General features: G+C 43.8%; 1 protein-coding gene across 3 annotated transcripts in view; it reads right to left on the bottom strand.

The window, feature by feature from the left end:
* The window catches only part of elavl4 (ELAV like neuron-specific RNA binding protein 4), a 73,127-nt gene that overhangs the window by 22,059 nt on the left and 34,030 nt on the right, over positions 1-17,038 (bottom strand). For all 3 annotated transcript variants that reach the window (XM_061240581.1, XM_061240583.1, XM_061240582.1), the window contains exons 3-4: positions 13,232-13,469; positions 2,967-3,070 (exon numbers count right to left, since the gene is read on the bottom strand). In XM_061240581.1, coding sequence (XP_061096565.1) covers positions 2,967-3,070; positions 13,232-13,469 — 342 coding nt within the window. The remainder of the gene's footprint in view (positions 1-2,966; positions 3,071-13,231; positions 13,470-17,038) is intronic.

The raw sequence follows: 17,038 nt of genomic DNA, 5'->3' as shown, positions 1-17,038 counted from the left end.
GCACATTGGGCTGCAAGACATAGCTGTCTACTGCTATTAGGGAGTCCATCTTCATTTTCATGGCTGCTTAAGATAACCTCTGGTCCACAGAGAATGGCCTGTGGCAGTGAATGGAGATTTCAAGACAATAACGACCTTGAACAGGGTTATTAGAAGTTACACAGCAAAAGGGTTTGCTTCTGATTTTAGGGGAGAGATTTATTGAAATTTATTTATAATAGAGCGTTTCACTTCATACAAAGAATACAGTGGAGAGAATCAGCATCAGGAGGAAAGCTATGAGGATGTTGTTCATACAGGGCATCATTCTTGAAGGACATAAGTAGACGTTCACATCCATGGTCAGTGGGAGTGTGGTCTTTGCGGCTGACTCAATCAGATGTGACAAACCCGACTGTGCGGATTGCGTGTAAGAGGAGGAGGTGGACCAGGAGCAGAGAACAGAGGCTGCTCACTGGTGTGTCGTGTGTACGGAGAGGACAGACACGTAACGCCGCTTCCCGCGTCATTAGGAGGAAAACACTGCGACTCCGGAAAGCGCCGGAACCCGGAACATTCTGGGTTTTGACAGCACCGTTCAGGAAGCAAACGGTATGCTTAACTTTACCTCCAGGGAGCGCCAGCGACCAATCCTCCATGCGTGTCACGCGTTGCCCATACATGGCGTGTCCTTCCCGTGTGTTTGGGCCCTCAAGGCAGCGTCACCCTTTTCCCCGACCAAAAAAAGTGTTCTTCATTTGAGACCACCGAAAGCAGGGTGTGAATGAGAAGGGTAACTGTATGACTCATTTAATTTCGAGTGAGTTACGAGGAGGTAGTGAATCTGTAGCTGAAGCAAGCGCAGGTCATGCAGCTGCAGCTGCCGCCATTATTCCTCAAAAACCGGCTTGAAAGAAGACTTGAAAGAGCCCAGCTGATTTAAAAACCGCTCTGGCTGTTCCTTTATTCCACCCTCAAATACTTCCCTCCGCTGGGTCGACCTGTCACGCTCAGGACTTTGAGGGACTGGGACAGTACGCCAAGCTTCTGCGTTCAGCGGTTGTCAGGAAAAATGTGCTGTGATTATGTTCGGAATAATAAAATGAAGATCACAGAATACAGGGGCAGGCGTGGCTCAGCCTAAAACAAGAGGCAGATAGCGCAAACAGATTAAGCTGAATAATGAGAGCATCATATCTCAGCGCTGCCAGGAAAGACCGTGCGCTCTTTCCATCCGGAGAGATAATGTCATTAAGGACAGTGCAGAGGATGTGAGGTAACATCATGAAATTACTCCCCCTCCTTCCCTGCTTCCTGTGTTCTGAGCTGAATCTCCCAGAGATGCATCTGTTCCATTCATGGTGAATGGTAAATGGACAGCATTTACATTTAGCAACTAGGGCTACCCAAAGTGCTTTACAATGAATGCCTCTCATTCACCCTGTCATTCATCCAACTCACACACCAATGGTGATTCATGCTCAGCTCCTTATTTAGCATGGTTTTTTAGACAGCGCGGTCTGTAAGTATTTGGACAGTGGTGTAATTTTTGGCTCTATACTCCACATTTGAACTAAAACAATGACTGTGGCATTTGAATGAGTGTTCCATTTGCATTGGGAGTCGGTTGCTGTTGTTTCTCAGCATGAGGACCAAAGAAGTGTCAATGCCAGAAAAGCCAAACATCATGAGGCAAAATAAACTGATCCTAGACATAGCCAAAGATCAACCGCTTGACACATTGCAATGGAGAAAGAATGCACTGGTGAACTCTGCAACAGCAAAAAACCTGGTTGATCATGGAAGACCACTGTAGTGGATGTCCCAAGAATACTTTCAACTGTTCGAATGAATTCTGAAGTGTACACAAACATTTTATCTGCTCAGATCCAAATGCTTCAAAACTAATTGGACAGCATTTCACCTAGCAACAGGACCATGGGAAGAAACATACTGCTAATGCAACCAAAGAGTTTTTCAGGGCAAAAAAGTGAAAAGATCTTGTCTGGCTAAGTCAATCACATGACCTGACTCCAACTGAACATCCAACTGTTTCACTTACTGAAGACTAAAAGCCCCTGAAACAAACAGGAACTGATGATGGCTGCAGTAGAGACCTGGCACAAAATCATCTGGAAAGATATCCAGTGTCTGGTATCTGGTGATGGTGAGACTTTAAGCACTCATTTCATGCAAAGGATATTGAACCAAGTACTAAATATGCAACTTTATTTAAGAATATGTTAATTTGTCCAATTACTTTTGGTCCCCTATAATGGAAGGACAATGTATAAAAAGTGCCATGATTCCTATATAGATCAGCTGATATGGATGCAAATTAACCCTCAAATTAAGGTGGACAGCACTTTAACCTCATATTCATTGCCCCATTTCAAATCCTATGTGGTGGAGTACAGAGCCAAAACAACAAGAAATTGTGTCACTGACTGTCCATATACATACGGACCATACTTTCTGTACAAGGGTGCTCAAGTATGCCCAGCTTATAGGTCCAGCGGCTGCTTTTCACACTGCAGCCCCACACACACACAGTGGAGGCAAAGGAGACCCAATCATACTCATGTGCAGAGAGCAAGCCATGGGCTTCAATCACTTCAGCAATGTGCACTGCTCTCCCCTCCCGTACAGTATCTCTTGAGCAAAGCAAAGCCAACCCTGTGCCCCCCCCTGCAGGGCTGTGGGCCACTGTGGCCACTGGCACGGGCCAGATTCGATCTGAGACCGCCGTGCTCACTCATCCTGCAAGCGGTACTTTTGAGTGAGCCAGCAGCTGCCAAGCAGCCCAAGGGCTCGTTTTTTACAGTGTTTTTATTTCTGAGAAAAGTATTGCAAAATCATTCCTTTAGGGCCAGTCAACCTGAATGCAGACCCGGCCCATACCGAGCATGGTTTCATTATTTCTGTGAACACGGACAAAGGTTTCATTATTTCTGTGAACACGGACAAAAAGTTGATCTTTTTCTTACCTTGATAGTTTTGGTTTGGAGTCTGAGGCCGTTTAACGTGTTGATGGCTTTCTCTGCGTCCTTTGGGTCGATGTAGTTAACGAAGCCATAACCCAAACTCTGTCCTGGAAGCGGGAGAGAAGAGTTATGTTGAAGAGCAAGTTCACCAATAGAATCAGAGCAGCATAAACCAAGGACACGCTATCTGAAAGCTTACACTGGCTCATTTTTTATTGATGACTACTTAAGCATCTGCACCTTTTCCTGCCACAGTCCTTCAGTTGTGCGTGACTCATCGGTCAGCCATTTTACATGCGAGTAAACGTATGGCGGTATGACAGGCTCTAAAAGTCTTGCCACACAAATTGCCTGGTAACTCCAAGTGGAGCAGCGCAGTTATCCCTGATAATTGAAACAGACAGCAGTAAGTCCACAGTGTAAAGACAAAGTGAATCACAAATGTGGAACAGCACCGCTCTACCAAATAAACACAATCTGAGCTGCAGCTTTGGGCCGAAAGGGAGCTGTGTTCCTCACATCAAACACGATGCTTCTCCCTCACTTTCAGTGGATTACCCCGGATTATCATTCCCCATTGTTAATTAAAACGCTCCTGTCCTGAAGAGAATCCCCCCACTTCGCTGATATTTCCACAGTCATCTCCCTGACACTGATCTGACAGGCAGCACTCCAAAAGTCTGTTTCAAAAAACAGAAAAACAAAAATATCTATGGGCTACATGGATATATTTAATGTCATGTGAGACATCTCTCCTGATACTCAGTACACAGACATAATTAGCCAAGACACCCCCCATTGCTTCACATGGATCGTCAAAGCTTCAAAAGGTTAGAAAAAAAGTTAGCAGCAAAGTGTGTTCCCAGAAAGCACTTGTGCCCAGCACCATAGACGGGTCACGCAGTATTCAAGCAGTCAGTAGTACAGCACATTGCAGTGCAGTTTAGCTAGAATAACAGTATGTCCCAGTGTACAGACTGGGAGAGTCAGCAGTCCTCTTCTCCTCTTATTGTGTGTTTGCTGTGGTCACTCCTGCAGTCTCCACAGACCTCTCCATTAGCCCTTGTGAACCAGTTTCACTTAAGAGCTTCTCCATCGTGTGCTTGTGACACTAACACCTGAACAACTGCTTTTGGATTTCTCTCTGCATTTCCAGGGTGCTGCACACTCCGCTGTCTGGGGTCTGGCACCAGTCACTCTGTCCAATTGCAGGTTGGCACGGCTGACAGAGAGGGCTCAGCTCCTCCCGCCTGGCACCCCTCCGAAGGTGGAGGGGAAGTGGGACGGAGCAGCTGCTGCAGTGGAATTTCCAGGCGGGGATTCCACCCACCAGCCTCCTGTCCCAGTGCGCGGGGCGTGGGGGTACTTGGGCCAGCAGCTTCCCAGAGACAGCACAGCGGCCAACGCCCAAGGGAGAGCTATCCTCCGCAGGTCCCTGTGTGGGATTCTTCTTCCTGCGCACGGATTCAGTCTCTCCCAATTCTGAATCTTTCTGGTAAATGAATTCCGTTGCAAATTATAAAAACCGACCATTTCAAGTGTGACCAGTAAAATATTAATGATCTGATTCGATTTCATTATGCAAGGGCAATTTTTAAAAAATCCCTTTGTCCACAACGGGCAGCGTACTCTCTCACAAGGGCGCGCAGAGAAGATGGAAGCGTCAGCACTACCGTAACGCACCCCCCCCTCTCCCTCTCCCACCCCCACCGACGGAGCCCTTCCCCCTGGGCACGCTGACGTGGGCAGAGCGCTGCAGCACAGACTGTGGGCCAACACAGGCAGGCAGGCCTGGCACCGCCTGTCATAACAACGGCTCGCTCCATGTGTACACAGCCCAGCAGGTCCGGCCCGCCGTGCCGAGAGCCCGGAATAACCGGCGCAGCCCAGCGCAGGTGCGCTAGCTGCAGTCTGGCGGGCCCCGCGAGGCAGCGGGAGCGGGGGGGAATCGGACACGCTGTTCCTGCATGCGGCAGCGTCGAAACGTAGCAACGCCGCGGATGTCACGTCGCTAACGCCGCACCGGGTCCGAGGCCCTCGTAAAGAAAAGCCGGCTTTGCTGAAGTCGCTTCTTTTTTTTTTCGAAGGTCACCGTCAGGGGCGCTGAAACTGATGACCGTGTGCTTTTTCTGAAGTAAGCCGTCAGGGCAGGAAGTGATATTTGTTCTTCCTATGCTGTAAATGTTCAATAGAGTCCGAAGGGGAAACTCCATTTTGTACAGTTTGGCAGTTTACATTGCTGTGTAAATTAGCTCTTGGAATTAGCATTAAAATGCAGAATGGGAAAGCTGAGTGTTACGCCTTATCCTGACACAGTAAAATGACAGCTTTAAGAGTTAAATGGGGAGGCGGTTTGAAATATTATGATTAATATCATTAAAAGGACACAAATGATCAAATCTGTTCAATTTTTGACTCGTCATGATGTTTCATTATACTAGTGGTTACATTTACACATTGCTGTAGATCTTTATTTTCCACTCCTCTCAATACCCAAGCATGGTTGTGATAAGTCCCCAAATCTGGAAGTATTTGAAAGGAATCTATAAAGGCAGCACTTTTTTCAATGATAATGAATGTATTCACTGTTCCAACTGTAGTCCATCTAATCCATGATCCTGTGTGATCCTGCTGCTTTGTGTTAGCAACCTTTGTGTGGCACATAGCCTGAAGGTCTTATTGCTCTTATCAGTGGCAAATTTCCCACAGTGCTGCAGTGATGCTGCATAGCAGCTGCCCCTTTCCAGCAGTGTCTCCAGCCAGCGAGAAACTCTGTGACTGGCAGGGCCTCCGCGCTTAAAAACAACATCAAATCCTGGAGAAAAATATCTGTCAAATATATTTCTTCTGCAATTTGTGCCATTTCCAGTGAGTGGCCCCACTTGGGGGTGCTGTGACTAAGCCATTACTGGTTTCCTGAAACACAGCGGGGTCTCGAGTGAGAAAGAGGGGGAAATGAGGCAGTTTGCACCCAGGGCCCCGCTGCTCCACACCACACACACACCGCGGGAGGGGGAGTTACCCCTCAGGGCTCCCCGGTGATTCTGCTTCCTACACCTCCTTCCTCACTCCCCTCCATCGCCTTCCCAGGCTGAAACAGCACCCTACGCTGCAGCACCTATTCTAATGCCCCACGCCGCCTCGCCCGGTGCTTAATACGAGTACACGGGCAATGGAACGGCTTCCAAATGCGGCTGTAAGTTATATAGTCCTTATATTTCCCCACTCTCAATTCTATGGCTTTGTTCCAATTGGTGTCATGTCTAGTACACTGATGTGTTCCCTACCTGTGATGTCACGAAACGACACTTAAGCTTGTTGCCCCAAATATAAAAAAACCCTTGGGTGCAGGCAACAATCGATGACACAATTGGAAGCAGCTGATGGTAACACACCTTGATGGTATTATGCTCTTTTGGTGCACACAGGCACATCTGTTTGGTCAGCTTTAAATTTACACACATTACATGTGTTAAAAAAGCAAGGGAAAATATTTTTTTCCATATGTCACAACAAAAGATTTTATTGATTGCTGGTGCTCTAGCATTTCACCCTTGCTGCAACAACTGGGGACAGCCTGCTGGTCTCCACGGAAACAGAGATGCATTCACGAAATGCAATGTTGAAAACGATCTCCCGACTCTGAAACTAGTTTTGTAAAATCATCTAACTACACACGTGCCAATAATAAATAGGCTATTATAAACAGTATTAATCAATATACTGCTATTAGTTGCCTAATGTACAGAACTAAATATACAAGAAAGATATTTGTCACAGGCGCATCAAATACTTAATATTTCCTTACTTATACACATATGTTTACAAAAATAAACTGTTATTATGTATTAAGCTAGTTGTTACGACCATTTTGTGTAATACAGGAAAACAGTCTATTTTTTATTAAATGATTACAAATATTTCAATGCAATTTATACAAGATTTGTATTTGAAATCACCTTAAAACACTTGAAATTGGTATATTGTACATGTATTGTATTTGCTCATGAATTAGTGGCAATACCTAGTTGGGAAAGAGTGAATAAATCCTTAACCTAATTATCTTTGTTTCTAGATTTATTTTATTTAATTGCATTTTATTTATATGAACATTTTTCAGTGAAAATAAAACTGCACGTTCCTACTTTATGATGATATGTACAATACCCATATATACTGTATATCTTCTCCAGTAAAGATATACATACAAATGCACAAACACACACACACATAAATATACATTTTGTTTACTGTTCATATGACTTCAACAGGGCTGCTTTGCTGAATGTTTAAATGCTCCGTAAAATACACTCAGTCAGCACTTAATTAGATAAACCTGTACACCAGGTTGTTAATGCAAATATTGAATCAACCAATGACGAGGCAGCAGCTAAATGCATAAAAGCATGCAGACACAGTCAAGAGGTTCAGCTGTTTTTCAGACCAAATATCAGAATACGAAAGAAATGTAATCGAAGTGACTTTGACCATGGAATGATCATTGGTGCCAGACAGGGTGATTTGATCTCAGAAACCGCTGATCTCCCAGGACTGTCTGCACAACAGTCTCTAGAGTTTGCAGAGAATGGTGCAAAAAACTAAAAACATCCAGTGAGCAGCAGTTCTGCGGTGTAAATTAGAGAGGTCAGATGAGAATGGCCATCCTTGTCGAAGCTGACAGGAATTTGACAGTAACGCAAAAAACTACACATTACAACAGTGGTATGCAGAAGAGCATCTCTGAACACACAACACGTCAAACCTCTAAGTGGATAGGATACAGCGGAAGACTTGAATATGTATTATTATTCAACAGCATTCAACATAATAATAAAAGTGATATAGCATTATTTTAAAACACATTATGACTGGCAATATTTGAGGCTATCATGGCCTGAGACTTCAACATAATCTTGGATTAGGGGCTGCTACTCGACTGCTTGGATGCTAAATTTGTTCCAGTTAGAATTCAGACATTTATAGACTAGGGCAAGCTGTTAGGATAGCCTTTGGTGCAACATTACTGCTGGGGGACTGCAGAGCTTGGCTGTCATATCAATGCAAGGATAATGTTGAGGGGAATTTACTTCACTTCACCAAGTCAAAGAAAAAAGAGAAATAAAAGCAAAATGTTCCAGTTGCTTCCCTTCAACAAATGATCACACTTCTCAATTATCAGTCTAGAACCAGAGGCATTCTGAACATTTATGAGATGCGGTGTGAAAAAAAGCAAAACATGTAACGGCTTCTGAAGCTCGCAGTGATGAAATTATTCCATATATAACAGTCACGGGACATGGTGTGAAGAAACAATATAAGACGACAAATTCAACATCATGCGCTGACACATTTTTTTTTTTTGCATGAATTTAACAGCTTCCGCAGCTTTTATGCATTTCCAAAATTTCCAAAAAACGTCTGTTCAAATTTAACCTGGTGTACCATTCAAGTACGAAATATGTCCAGTATTTTTAAAACCTTATTACTTCCTACAGCGGCTAAATATTTCTATGTGCATCATTTAAACAGGTTGCTAGTCACCACAACCAGCGCCAACTGCGCTACACTGGAGCGTCCCGGCCCCCGCCCCTCCTGCTGCTGCCGGGGGCTGGTTGGACAGGAGCCTGAGATGTGTGGGATGTCTGCGAGGATTGTGGGAAACGCAGCCCCTGCGTATCTGGGACACCCCGATTACGTCAGGCCCGGAGATGACAACACCGACGGCAGGCAGGAACCCCGCTGAGGAGAACAGCTCCGAGGCCCGCGGGTTCTTAAGACCCACGGCCGAAGCGTCAGCCTCAGACAGGTGCAGCACATCAGAGCGGCAGAGAGAAAGGGAGAAGAGCCTCTGCATTCCAGGCTGGGAAGCGGTTTAATGTTCACCTCCTGCTGAGAGAGGTGTTTTACAGCGACTTCTGCAGCTAAAACGGGCCTGTCTTTTGATACCGAGCTTAAGGGAGCAACATCAAGACACATTTATCTTGTCATATGTCAGCCACAATTGTCTCTTTTCATAGTCTTGTGTTATTTTTAATGTTCTCTAATGTATACCGCAGGTTCAACAACCTGTCTGCGCGCTGTAATAAGGCTCAATGGATCTCAGCTTGTAAGACTGGCAGTATTTTGTAGATTGCATTGACTGTAATGTTTTTTTGCTAATGCAGTTTGTCAGGCACAAAAGAGCACTGCTCAACTTTGCTGTCACATAGGGCAAAGCGATTTACATTGTTACAAATTGGAACTGAAATTATTCAAAGACTATGCGTCCTCCGTGCTCAGTTTTTCCACAGTGGGAGCGATTTTTTGCATTTTCACAATGTATTAATTGTCTTACCAAAAAAAAAGCAAGATGCATCTTTTCCAAGGGGAAGGAAGAATTCTACCCTACTTTTCTGCCATCAGCGTGCAGGCTTTTATTCATGAGTTTACATCCAGGAGGGAGCACAAAGGGGAGATTGATTATGCAGAAGGCATTAATTGTCACATTGAGAGAGAAGCTAAATGCACCCAGCTCTGCTCTCTGCATCATATCACTCTTAACTTGTACTCAGTCATGTCAAAGCAGGGCTGAGCTGGAGGACCGTCTACACTCCAATGCTGCCTATTAATGCTGATACAAATTAAAGTCAATGAGAGGAAATTATGTATTATTTTATCTGAAACTAATGCTGGCAGGTTTATTCACTAAAAGGGGACAAGTATATTTTATCTCTCCCATAGCCAATCAATCCAAATTAACTGAATAGAACTGCATATTTGGAATAAATTGTTAGTCAGAAAGATAATTCCATTAAAACAACCAATTCTTCCAAAATTACATGCTGATCTGTCAACTAAGCTTTTTTATTGTTTCTCTGTGAAAAATAATGTAGTTTAATCAACATTTCTGATTTAGTGCCCATTATATCTTGAAGCCGCATTAGTGCAATGTTTACATTCAAAATCAGAGTGTAAAAACGGTCACGCTTAGTCGTGGGGGCTTTGTGATAATATGGTAACACACTGTATCATAATAGTCATAATTTGTTGGCAAAACAAAGTCCAGATAAATATTAGAGATGAGATTCTGGTCAGCTGAGATAATCAAAACACTCACATACTCAGAGTAAAATGCTTTGTAAAAAACAAATGAATATACATTAATATACAGAATTAATATACAGTATTACCATTTAAGCAGCCACTCATTTGCCTAGATAATGTCCTCATTTTTACAGCGTTAAATAGACACGAGTAAAATGTATTTAAAGGGAGCTTTGATTAAACAGGCAAATTATTCCAAAGCCATTCATAACAGATTTGCATACTGTATATTGTACCTAATGCCAAAGCATTTATCTTTTTTATGTGAGGCCTTATTAGAATAAACAACAACAATCAAAATAATTACTCCAATGATTGTCAGAGAAACAATTTAAGATTTGAAACGTACATGCTAATAAAATAATTGCATTCCAGTAAAGCATTTTGCAGTATTTTTACACTCAAACAGTCAATATAAAAATGAAGGAATTTGAAAGTATATCCATGTTCATAGTATATGCACCACAGAGTTCAAGCTGCACCAGGTTTGCCCCACATTCTCAGAGGGAAGCCACAGCATGGCGAAACACACGGCGAGATATTTCAGGCATCAATCACCATTAATATTTCACAGCCTACATCTGTTCATTGTTTAGATTTCGTATTTATTTTTGGGGTTTTGTTTTGCTCCGTCAGGATACTGTGTGCAGGAGATGGCATGGCGTGTGAAACAGAGGAAGTGGATCAAACTGGCCTGTGCTTCTCTGGCGAGTGGCGGGAACGCAGCGGGTCTGAGAGCAGTCAGGCGGAAGGAACCGCGAGTGACGTGTGTGTGATGTGTACCTGAAGAAATCACACCACAATACAGCGGGGCTCATGAATCTTTCAGCGCTAAAAGAGGCAAAAATAGAGGAGCCACCTGACTAGGCTTCTTAAACTAAACAAGGACAAATCAGGAACGGAAAGGGGTTGGTTGTTGTTGGGGGGGCTTCTGTTGCCACGCAAGGCTGGTAAATTAAAGGGTTGAAACACTTGACTCTATAGCCTCGACTTTCAGTATTAGGGGACTTGTAATCTGTGTATTATACAGAATCAGAGGGAAGACAATGGCAGAAGTCTACCACTCGAAGCCTTCCATTCAACACATTTCCGGTGTGGAGATGGGGCATATGCTGAAATATCGATTTTTCTTATCTCAGTTATTACAGTGCAAGCAGTAATTATTTACTGTATGCTGCATATGAGCAGATAAATATGTAAAGCGCTCTTATCAGCTGAAAAAAAGTCCCAGATGCAATCTATTCATGTTCCAGCATCCAAATGCTGGCACTCTCTTTTTTTTTGCCATGTCATTATAAATACAAATGCATTCATTTTCCTGGAGAAATGCAGTCGGAGGCAAAACACGATCCAGAGTCACTGGGTAACTGACAAGGATCCAATTCCTGCCCAGCTGGCACTTGATCAGTCGTTTCCATTTTGTGTGTGCTTGGGGCCAGAAGCACTAACACTTTCTTAATGTATTCCATTAAAAGTTTTCATTCAAGATGTTGCCTGGCTCACAAGAAAATCACTACCTCTCCCCAAGGGCTATATGTTTATTTGTGTTATTAGTGGCTAACAGAGACATTTCGGCAGCAGAACTGGCTCAAGATGCATAAATATGACTGTGGGTTTTCAGCTTTCTTCATGCCTTTTAAGATACACACAGAGTCTGCTGCAGCACCATCTGTTTTGTCCCTAGCCTCGAACGTAGGCTGTCCTTGCACTTTGAGTTACATTTACAGCTAGTTTTCCGTCTTGAAATGGAGATGGCACGCTTATGAAAATGAACAACAGGGTGCGTACATGAATCGGACAACAAAACACAACCTTGGTCTTTCCCCTATTCCTCTCAGCTACCGACAAAAGTCAAATGGCGGCTCGCTTGCTGATGGATAATGTGTGCGTGCTGTCTCTGGGTGTGTACCTTTGCATTAAATAAAAGATTAACCTGCGGGTCCCCAGTGTATTACATGCACAGCGAGAGAGCTGAGAGAATAGAGTAAACAATCGAAGGTGGCACTTGGCTGCGGCAAACACGGCAACGGTGACAGACTTGAGCTGAGTCGCCGGCATGGCTGGTACCTGAGACGGCTTTCACTTCATCAATACTGACAGGGCAGAGTCAAGAGACAGAGAGACCCATCTATTCAAATGCAAAAGGCCGAGATGTTCGCGCCATGTCCATGCTGACATCTTCCTCAATTATGAAAACGCTCGTAAAGGAATTCCTCACATCCAAATGCTGTCAGGGAACTGAGAAGCTGCAAGGTTTGAGGGGCAAATAATGGGGTGAATTCCATCTTGGGGCTCCACAGAAGATTCACAGGCGGTGTCTAAAAGAGGCTGCAGCACAATCATTAGTCACTGGATTTCTGGGAGAGATTTTGTCCTGAGGCTCACTGCGCATCTAAACAACCATTCAGTCACGGATTGTAAATATCCTACATGTGGCATAAAACACACAAAATTACGCACCGGCTTTAAAAATAACTCAAGGGAAAGGAGGGGGCATCGAGGTGCTATTTCTGCCACATACGGTACATGCACATTATTTCACATGGTATTTTGTGCCCATTATTGGAAACAGCGACCCTGCACTTATGTCTGACTGCTGTTGCCTGACCCACAGCCCACACACCGTGGTCAAGAGTCAGTGTTTCTCACCAAGGCTGGCGGCTCAGTGCTCTTTCCCTTAAAACCAATGGCTTTAGCCTGGCCCTTTTTAATGAGATTATCAAGAGCGAAGTGTCACTAAGTAGGATATAAAATGGAAGCCATTATCTGGCATTATCTCAGAGCAGCCTCCCCATCCATCTGCTTGCCACCCACACAGCCACTAGTCCAGGATTAGAGGCGTGATTAGCTGGGGAGCACTGCTTAAACACCTCTGCTCCGCACCCCGCTCGACGGCTCACCGGCCAGCTGAAGCCTCCTGCTCCGCGGTAATGAGCTGGAGCTGGACCCACCAAGTCCTGCCTGCCTGCTGGCCACACGAAGGGCATCTCCTTGGAGGTCGAGCTCCACGTCACAGAGGGTGGGGTTCTTTTTCCCCCTAGCTTGATTGATAGCTCATTGAGAATTTCTCTTTGAGTCTCTTAGCTTTGAAGCTCGAAGCTTTGGTTTGTGATTGACAGTCTGAAAGGCGGAGCGGTGGTACGGGTTTCCTGTAGCGTGTGTCTGCAGAGCGGGGAACGTGTTACCTGTGATCTTGTCGCGCACCAGCTTGCAGGACTCGATCTCGCCGATGCTGCCGAACAGGCTGCGGAACTCCTCCTGGGTCATGTTCTGCGGCAGGTAGTTCACGATGAGGTTGGTCTTGCTGTCGTCGGTGGGGCCGGTCTGCATGGGAGAGGGGCAGCTCCGGCTGTTGCTGGACGGTCCGTTGGCTGTGGTCGCGTTCGGCCCATTTGTGACCTGAGGCTCCATGTTGCTGATTATCTGCACGGGACGGGCAGGATAGAGAGGGCCTCTCAATTTAGGGAACTGAAGCAATGGGAGATGTTATCATTTCAATAATTCCAGAGGCAAAAATATACACCCTACAAAGAAAACTGACAAGACAACATCTGAACGTCAACGTCACTGTGACACACAATATTAAACGTCGAGGCTACGGCAGCTTAAAAATACTTTCTACTCTTATTTCAGACATATATTGTAAGTTCCCCTTTCTGCTTTGACAGTTGGAACATTCTGGAAAGGTATAAATGTGAGCCCTTCAGCGTGGCGCTGCTGTCATGGGGAAACAATATTTGCAGCTCGTTTAGCATTGCGGTTGAAGAGCAGGTGTTTGAAGTAGAGCTTGCTGGCCCTCGGGGAAGAAGAGCTGAGGAAGACAGACTCCGCTGTGCTCATCTACCAGCGAAGACTTATTTTAAGATTCCGACTGCCACCAAATGTATTCAGTCATTAGCATAAAATGTGTGTTTAATTTAATAATTTGCCTCTTCGTTACAGTCAGTTGATTTCCATCATCCACTTACTGAGATTGTGGAGCTAAAGAGGTTTACGCCAGGGTGTGCCATATCTTTTTATTTTGAATTCTGCAGACAGGGCACTGTCCTCGGGGTGCCTACTGTTAAAAGCTTTTCTGCTGTCAGCCGCGTGCAGGGGGAGAGAGTACAGTGAATCACGGCACGGGAGAAGGCCTTTGAAAGGTGTTTTAAAACAAAGTAGGGGAAGGGAGAGTCCCTCCCAGCCAGTTTAAGCCTGTACTGTGTGCATGGAAAGCAGAGCTAAGCCTTCCCTCATGTCTCTGTGCTTTAATTTGGCTGGGGCAGTGTGACCCCCTCAGGAGGTTTCTCAGTGGTGGCTGTACGTTCTCAGGATGTCCAAACAAACTGCAGGAGTGTTGAACTATTACGAGCAACTTGCAAAAAAGGAGGAACAGATTCACATATTGATGCCAAACACAGGCTGATTTAAATTAGTTTCAAGGCCTGTTCTGGCGAATTGAACAAAACTGTTTAACAATCCACTAGGCCTAGTGCACTGAGGCTATGCAGTTAAAAAGGCTAATGTAATGTAATGCAAAATAATATATATAGATATTTTCTGCTGGCAGCACAGGAGAAGTGGGGGTTTGCTGGGTAGACAAATATCTGTTGTTTCAGCATTTAAAAAATACATTAAAAAATAAGACATTTTATCCAAAGGAAAATAAACATGAACTACTTTTCAAAGTACCTTATACTTATGGTGTATTTCCTTTAGTATATTGAAAAAAGAATCCTACCTCTAGAACATAACTGAATAATATGAGGATGAAATATATACGTCTCCTTTGTTTTCCAAAAATGTGAGACACCAGCATATGAATGCAAAGGCACTTGAGGATACGCAATAAAAGCCATAAAACGTAGAGCAACCTCCTTATCAAGGCTTTCTACAGGCCTTATTATACTGTTTTACAATATCAACTGTGCCATTAAAAAATAATACTTTTAGCTCCATTGGATGTGTTAATGTGTCTATAAAAAAAACAAAAAAGGAACACAACTCACACCTTTAATTACAGCAGACATGTCAAGCCACATCTGCCAGTTATAATTTGGACCCCCTGCAACCATTAACAGACTAAAGAAACTTGCATACATTTAGTTCCCCTGCTCTCCCACTGTGCTGCAGTGCTGAAGAAGGCAATATCTGCATCTATTAAGTAATGTACCACAGAAATGTCTCCCATCTCTCCTGGCTGTGCTACTAGCACACAAGACAGCTGTCTCAAGTCCTCTTGGGCACTGGTTCTCAAACTCAAGATGGCTGCCAAGCAATTTATGCTGCAATTTTTTCTAGTTAGGCTCTTTAGATAATATGGTGCTGTTGTCACACAGAATCTCTGAGTACAGCAGCTGAGAAATTGAACAGAAAGGAAGGACTCTTAAATTGCTATGATGAAGTACAGAAATACTCCACCACCAGCACCTCAGCATAATGACTACCTATTTACTTAGTGGTGGCTTTGTTCAAACATCGAAAGCTAGTGAGATTAAATCAATGGAAGTGCCTTTGGATATGCTTTTCATGGATTTAAGGAAATGTATATGAATTTGGAATGCAGCCTTACATTTCTGGCTGCAGTTCTGGCCCGCTTGCATGCCTGTGGCAGCCAGCATGCCCATTCATTTAAAAAGGCTCCTTGGCCATTGCAATGCAAATGGGACCATGGAGGCAGCATGTCAAGCTCTGGAATCTCTTGCATAATTCTGGGTAAATATGGGGGGAGAATATAAACTCAGCAGAACGGCGTGCAGCCTTCCTGCCGTCCTTCTCATCTGCCCATCTTAGCGAGACGGAGCGTTCAGCCATGACCACAATAAAAACAAAGGCTCTGAATACGTCTGACACTGGAGAATCACCGTGAGCTGTTCTGTCAGAGGCAGGGCTCAGAACATTCCAGAAACAAGCACACAATTTCCACCAGATAAACACCACCCACTGGTGGTGAGCGGCCTCTTTCTCATTGAAGTGCATTTAAAAGTAGCACATAAATAAGATAGATTTCAAGACGAAAAAGGGCAAGCCATTACCTACTGTGTGGAATTCTTATATTTACATATTATTTTATGACATGTTTAGCTTACTTTGTGCATATACACTGGTAGTTACATCATCAGAGGAAATTTGCAGGAAAGTGTTTTATGTGTAATGTAACAAAATAATCACTACAGTTAGTAATAGTGAAATGCAGTTTTCTGTAGAATGATCATGTTGTAGTCACTGACATTTAACAGACTACAACCTGACACTTAAAGACTAGAAACTGTTAGTCATCGGAGTAAAGATATTTGAGAAGCAATGCTCTAGAGCTAGCCTGGGGTCACTCTGATCTTACAAATTCAAATAACTGGAACTGTAATGTATCACAATTACCAGTCTGGATATGTGGTCAGTACAATTTTAATGTTTGTATGGTTTTTTTTAAATGCTTTTAGGTACATTGTGTGGGTTGGATTTATTTGCTTTTGCATTTTAAACATGGCCTTAAAAGATTTAATAGTTAAAAAATGTATGAATTTTCATAAATGTAATTTGTCTGAGTCACGCTGGGATGTGGAACTGTGTGTGGAGGCGGCCGTCAGTGGGAGGCAGTAATGGGAGAATCTGCGTCTGCAGAGTGGAAGGGAATCAGGTGGGATTCGCCCCGTATCTGTGTCCACATCAGTTGCTATGAACCGTGGGGTCTTTACCTGACATTGCTGTGGCTGAATTCTAAGCATACATACCTAACGGGAAACTGTGATTCATGCATAGCAGCGATTCCTACATTATTATTTCACGTAGGATTAAAACATACAGCGAGCCTTGTGTTTGATATGCTTGGTCCTCTCGTGTGTCTTATGGCTAACCTTCAAGCCACACAACCATTAGAAAGAGGAAGCAAACACAAAACATCTTTCAAAAGCACTAATTATTCAATTGGGGAACAAAGCATTTTTTCATTAAATATTATGCACACAAATTAAATACAATTCATTTTATAAACATTTACTATTTTTGCCGAAACA

The sequence above is a fragment of the Conger conger genome, chromosome 4 (genome assembly GCF_963514075.1).
Source record: "Conger conger chromosome 4, fConCon1.1, whole genome shotgun sequence".
NCBI lineage: Eukaryota > Metazoa > Chordata > Actinopteri > Anguilliformes > Congridae > Conger > Conger conger.
Note: the sequence above shows the minus strand (reverse complement) of the source record. Positions and strands in the feature narration are given on the sequence as shown.